Raw genomic sequence first — 7,148 nt, 5'->3', positions numbered from 1 at the left:
CCACCACCCTCACCATCACCACCACCACCACCTCTAACACAACCACTTCTAACACAACCACCACCCTCACCATCACCACCACCACCACTTCTAACACAACCACCACCCTCACCATCACCATCACCACCACCACCACCACCGCCCTCCTACACTGGAAAAAGAAGTACAAGGCATTGTTGTGGAGTAGTGGTATTTACTGCAGACTTAGTCTTACAGATTATGATTTTAAACAGCTTCAGTCTTTTCCTAGATGGTGTCTTTGGATCTTAAGAACTTTATGAGCATGAAGCGGTATTCTTCTTCTTTTTTCCCCTTGCATACTCTTTTATTTTTTTTCTGTATGATCTTTTAATAATGCTCAAATCTATGGAAATACCACTCACATTATTGATTCTATTTGTCTGTGTTGTACTTAGATTTGCCATGGCTTCTTCAACTCTTTACAAATAACTACTTGTGCATCTCTTGTTCTGATACCTTACACCTTTCTTGCTTAGGGAAACAAGTGACTTTTCATGGAGAAAGTAGATTGTTAAATTAGAATGATTTTGAAGTCTGAACATAATGTTCTCCACATGTACACATTCACAATTAGCAAAGCACTCAGAAAATTACTTTTTTTTACCACATACATTTTCTTCAAATTATCTCTTTTATTACTTTTGCAAGTATGTTGTTCTTGTGCTTTCTTTACTCTCTCACATAAATTCCTAGAGCTTTTTCCTTGCAACATAACAGTTTTATCCCATTAATCAGAATCAAGTTCTTTAAAGCAATTCTTGTTTGTCCTATAGATGCATTGACATTGAGGGTCAAAGCATATTCCTCATTCTATTTGTCTAGGTTTCATATAGAAAGCACTGGTACCACCTTATTCAGTCAATTCATTTCTGACTTATGCCTGCATATTGAAAAGAAAACATAGCAACAGTACACAAAGTATATTACTATGATAGAGATTCCTGCAGGAAACACATTATCATTTTCAGACTGTATGTTTAGTAGACAGCCACAAGTTACCTAATATAGGTTAATGCTTGACTTTGGACAAATCAGACATCTCTAAGTAGGAAGCCCATCTTAACTGCTCCTCAGGGATTTGGAGACTGTAACTCAGTATAGGAGTAGAAGGCTCCATCTCTCTTCGAAAATATTCCTGAATGATATCATAATGAATGATTATGGGATTTAAAAGAAGAAACAAAAACTCAAACTCATGAACTTTGAGAAATTACCAGAAGTTTTTCTAGCGAATCATTCTTCTTCTTTTCCAAAAAGAAGAAGAAAACAAATGTCAGCAAGTCTGAGAAGACAGGAGTGGGAAGAAATGTAATACTTGGATCAATATACAAGTTACAGGACAATGCAAGCACTTCGGCGCTGCTGTTTAACGAGCATGTGTAATGGAAAACGAACCGAGTTCCACTTGGTTATTTTTAAAACCAAAACAAAATCAGAGAGGTAGACATGTGTTGCAACTTCTGTATTCTTCTCCACAAAATATGTTTAATTTCCCCTTTACTCGAAGGAGAGGCTTTTATTTTTTGACTGAATCAACTTCTGATTTACTAACCATTTCATGGAGAGTAGGGTCGTGAAATGATCTAATGCCATGTGGTCTCCAAGTCCCATTAGTGGTCAAAATCTGCAGAGGTCAGGCAGTGCCTACAATGATCCTTGTTCAACACTGAGTTGCATTATTTAAACTTTTTGTTTCCCCCCCAAATTTCACTATGAATGTTCTGTTGTTTCTTTTTCTACAGAGTATTTGGGATGTTTACCCACACTGAAGACCGAGAGACTGTATATGCCTGGTTTACATTTTCACACTGGCTTGTATATGCCAATAGTGCCGCCAACCCAATTATTTACAATTTTCTCAGCGGTAAGTTTTCACTGTTTCTCTTTGTGTTAGTCTGGGTTGACTAGAGAAACAAATTCAGAGAGACTCATATATGTTTAGGAAAGAACTTTATAACAAAGAACATTTGTATATTGAGAAACATCCTAGCCCAGTGCAGATGAAGTCCATAAGTCTGATATTAGCCCATATGTCTACTAGTCCATAAATTCCTCTTTGGACTCATGCAGCCATGCAAGATGCCAAATGCAGGAAGATCACAGTCCAGTAGTGGAAAGTCTTGCAGATCCAGTGGCGGTGGAAGCATCTCAGCACTGGCATGGGTCTGCACATGACTCCTCCAGCCCCAGGGCTCTGGCTCCATCAGTATGTCTCCATATGGCTTGTCAACAGGAATGTCAAGCAGAGAGAGTGTGTGTCCTGTATCCAGGGAGGAAGACAGGAGTTCCCAGAATCCTCATGAGAAGGTCATGCCCCCACAGAAGCCTCATGGGCTATGACCTGATTGACAGGCTAGACTCCATCCCTTCCCTCAAGGTGACAGGAGATTATGTAACTTCCACACTCTTGTATGAACCACAATTCTAACTAATGACAATGAATCAATGGCCAGAGTTCTTAGAATAGTCAAACTATGTGAAAAGTGTAATAGCTACACAATGAGAAAAATCTGCCCTAATGGTCGTGATACTTTTTCCTTGCCTTACGATAGGGAATTCACACTGTCATGATTCACTGAAGGAAAGACTGGGGTTTTGTTGTTGTTGTTTGCTATAAGACATAGAAGAAGTGTTAAAACAGAAAGAATGCAAAAAATTGTTAGAAAGGAATGATATAGAACCTTGGTGTCATATTAAAGTTTAAGATTTTCAGAAGTATCAAATAATTTCATCTAAAAAACACACCACTACTCGTGTATTGTGTCCTTAGCCAAAATACATGTGTCATATGGTTAATAATTAAGTCTATCAAAAGGTTTTGCACTGACCACAAAAAATAAGTAAATATATTTATTCCTAAATAATATATTAGCTAACTGACACACTTACATGTTTAACAGTCTAATTCTATTTGTGGAATCAAGTGGTTATCAAAAGTTATTTAACTAATTACTGTGTCATTTATAAACATCTGTGGTTTTGATGGAAACATTTTTTTTCAATTAGTTACACGATTATATTGTCCCTCCAATCAAAACTGTGGGTTACGTCTTTTTCATTTCTATCTTCTAAAAGATAGAAATGTATTTATTTATAGGACAGATTCAGTTCTTGATGTTGTTGTATACTTAATAAGTACATGCATTTTTCCAATGCCATCATTGACTTTCTGGTTGAATCCATATGAACAAAGACAACCAACCAGTCCATTAGATTAAAAAACAAACAAACAAAAACCCCACAGGCTTTTGTCTCCGTTTTCTGGAGAATCATGGGGCATACAGTGACGTATTTGGTTTTTACAATTCACTCGCTTCTCCTACACGGCTTCTCTACCCCACTAAACCCTGCTTTTGTGTGTCATGGAGTCAACACCAACTCGAAGTAAAACTGTAAATAAGACAAGGCAGAAAGGTCACTAAAGATTTTCTAGGATGTGATCTTTATAGGAGTAGATCGCCAGTTCTTTTCTCCTAAGGAACTGGTGGGTTTGAACCTCTGATCTTTTGATTAGTAGCCAAGCTGTTAGTCACATGCCACAAGGCTCCATTTCCTAACCCAAGCCTCCATAATAAAAGCCATATTTGGTGTCAGAGAATTAGATGTTGTTCTTCTTGGGTTAAGGGAGAAGAGGCAATAGAAAGCTGTGGTTCTGTAAGCCTAGGGAAAGTGAAGCTGATTTGATTAAGGCAGTGGTTCTCAACCTTCCTAATGCCGCAACCCTTTTAAGACAGTTCCTCATGTGGTGACCCCCAACCATAAAATTATTTTCGTTGCTACTTCATAACTCTCATTTTGCTACTGTTATGAATTGGGCGACCCCTGTGAAAGAGTCGTTCGACCCCCAAAGGGGTTGCAACCCACAGATTGAGAACCGCTGGATTAAGGACATTTAACACTTTAGATTGAGACAGTAAAATTTAGTGGAGAAAAGCCATGAAACCAGCAAAGCCCCCATGTAGGAGTTAAGAATGAAGCAGGGAAGATGTATGGAAATTATACATTTAACGTTCATTTGATCATTTAATTTAATCAATTAATTTCTCAATTACCCAATGGGCTCACTGAGGCTCAGAGAGGAGAAATAATGATTCTCAATTCTGTCACAAATCTTTGTAATGATGACTCTTCTATTTTCTTTTTCTTTAAATCATTTTATTGGGAGCTCATACAACTCTTATCATAATCCATATATATGTATATTATTGTGTCAAGGACATTTGTACATTTGTTGCACTCATGACTCTTCTGTTTTCATAGATCTATGACCTTCCCTCAGAAATTAAAAGATGAGTTCCTTCTTAAGTGCCTATTTCTTTTTCCAGCTAGAGCGTTTGTTCTGCCAGACGGAGATTGTGAAAATTTAGATATTTTTCTGTACAATGTAATGTCATGTAGACATTTTCATGAACTGATTGTGTCAGCAGAACAGTTTCTTCTGCAGAGTGCAACACAGAAGTAATTTCTGCATGCTTTTCACTTTGCATAACCGGTTTCATTATTTCTGATATTACTAAATGCCTCTGTGACTCTTTCTTTAATGACCAAATATATGATACCTGTAGATTTAGAGAACTTGGTGACATCAATAGTTAATGAACTTGGCTGCTAACCAAATAGTTGAAGTTTTGAGTCTACCCAGATACACAGTGGAGGAAAGAGTCCAGAGATGTACTGGTACTTCAGCTCTTGAAAGCCCCGCAGAGCCCAATTCTACTTCGACACAAGAGAGGCTGCCATGCATCCAAGTCTACCCTATGGCAATTCATTGAGCTGATTTTACACATTTAAAATATGCTCATGTCCACACATCTATGGTATTTGACTAAAAGTGAAATATTTGACTAAAAGTGAATAAAACAAACTCCGAGGGTCGCAAAGGAAAATCAATTCCATTTTATGGAAATACCTCATTGTATCAAAAGTTTACCATGCTTCCAATAAACCCAATTTCCTTTTCCTATTTCCCCCATCCTTACCAATACTACACCTCATTGTTAGTTGGACTCAAGGGAACAACTAAGTTGTACCCTCTACATGATTTGTTGAAACCTCTTTTACACCTAATTCCTTTTCCTTTCTGTCTCCCTGGTTTGCCAGGAAAATTCCGAGAGGAATTTAAGGCTGCGTTTGCTTGCTGTTGCCTTGGAGTGCACCATGGCCAGGAGGAGAGGCTCGCCCGGGGGCGCACGAGCACCGAGAGCCGCAAGTCCCTGACCACCCAGATCAGCAATTTTGATAATGTCTCAAAACTCTCAGAACAAGTTGTGCTAACCAGCATAAGCGCCCTCCCGGCAGTCAATGGAACAGGGCCACTTCACAACTGGTAGACTATTTCTTCAGAGGTCAAGGATAGCTGAGTAAAACGATTCTTTTTCTAAATTTCTGTAAACCCCCATTTTTTTTTACCCCAATAACCTAAACCTAATATTACTTTGTGGATCATTTTTTTAAAATCTGTTGTTCTTTGGAAATAAAAAAGGCAGTTTAAAATAATTTCGCAACTTCTGATTTAAACATGTATGAAATTTAACCTCCCATTGAACTTCTTTCAATCAAGTTCACTTTTATTACAGTTAGTATGATTTAAGTACCAAGTAAATGTGTGAACATTTCTAAAGATTTTTTATAATCCCTTGTTACTTTAATCCCTCACATTCCATGTTATGACTAAAAATCACCAGATTTTATCCAATAATTTTCTTTTATGCATAAAAAGAAGTCTAAAATATTTACTGCATTAACAACAGGCACACATTCATTGATATTTATAGTTTTAAAGAACACAAAAGGCTAAAGTTACAATATGAAGGCTGGGAGAATATTTCTATGTATAAATAGATCATTGTATTAAATAATTCAAAAGGTATGTCTCAAAATATATATAAAATAAGTCCTAAAGGATGCTATTTTTAATTCAATTTATCACATGTTTACACAATTTTCTCAGCTTTATAATCTCCCCATTGTTAGCTTTCAGTTTTCACACATGACAAGTAAGGCTCTATTAAAACTAAAATGTTGAAGTAGCTACTGTAGTTGGGGGCCATGGGACCACGTCTGACTCACAGTGACCCGATATACAACAGAATGAAACCCTGCCTGGTTCTATGACATCCTGACAATTGTTCTTAACGTTTGAGCCTCTTGTTGTAGATAGGGTGTCCATTCATTTCATCCAAGGCTTTCCTCGATTTTTCTGCCCGTCCAGTCCACTTTACCAAGCATGATTTCCATCTCCAGGGACTGGTCTTTTGTGACAGCATGTCCAAAGCACATGAGAGGAAATCTTGCCCCACTTGCCTCTGAGGAGCATTCTGATTGTACTTCAAAGATGGATGTTTGTTCTTTTGGCAATCCATGGAATTTTCAATATTCTTCATCAACACCACAGTTCAAATGCATTGATTTTTGTTTGGTCTTTCTTCTTCAGTATCCAACTTTCCAGTGCATAGGAGGCAATTTAACAGACTGTAATAGCTTGGGTCAGGTGCACCTTAGTCCAATAATGTCTTCACCTCTCAACAGGTGTAGAGATCATTCGGGGAAAGAAATGAAATGCATCGTTTGATCTCTTGACTGCAATGATCTCATGAGCATTGATTGCAGATACCGGCAAGATAAATTTCTTGACAAATTTGATCTTTCTCCATTGATCACGATGTTACCTATTGGTCTAGTGAGGATTTGGGTCTTCTTTCCATTGAGTCCTAATCCATACTGATGGCTGCAATTCTTTGTTTTCTTTAAAAAATGCTAAGTCCTACTCACTTTCAACAACAAGGTTGTCACATATCACAGGTTGTTAATAAGCCTTCCTCCAATCCTGATGCCACATTCTTCTTCATATAATCCACCTTTTCTAATTACCTGCTTAGCATACAAATTGAGTAAGTACCCTGACTCACACCTTTCTTGATTTTGAATCATATTTGTTTTTGTACAACTGCCTCTGGATCTAAGTACAGCTTCCCGACGACCATCATGAAGTATTCCAAAATTCCCATCCTTCTCAAGCCTACCGGTATTTTATTATGATCCACCCAGTTGAATGCTTTGGCATAGTCAATGGAACATAAGTAAACATCTTTCTAGTATTCTCAGCTTTTAGCCTAGATCCATCTGAC

The 7,148-nt window shown here is 37.6% G+C and overlaps 1 protein-coding gene across 1 annotated transcript in view; it reads left to right on the top strand.

The window, feature by feature from the left end:
- HCRTR2 (hypocretin receptor 2) overlaps nt 1-5,456 on the top strand; it is a 104,449-nt gene extending 98,993 nt beyond the window's left edge. Inside the window, exons 6-7 of the mRNA XM_004696346.2 lie at nt 1,764-1,885; nt 5,122-5,456. Coding sequence (XP_004696403.1) covers nt 1,764-1,885; nt 5,122-5,351 — 352 coding nt within the window. The 3' untranslated portion in view covers nt 5,352-5,456. The remainder of the gene's footprint in view (nt 1-1,763; nt 1,886-5,121) is intronic.
- Nucleotides 5,457-7,148: the final 1,692 nt, after the last annotated feature.

The sequence above is a fragment of the Echinops telfairi genome, unplaced genomic scaffold (assembly GCF_000313985.2).
Source record: "Echinops telfairi isolate 266 unplaced genomic scaffold, ASM31398v2 ScPeMD7_3533;HRSCAF=4204_1, whole genome shotgun sequence".
Taxonomy (NCBI): domain Eukaryota; kingdom Metazoa; phylum Chordata; class Mammalia; order Afrosoricida; family Tenrecidae; genus Echinops; species Echinops telfairi.
Note: the sequence above shows the minus strand (reverse complement) of the source record. Positions and strands in the feature narration are given on the sequence as shown.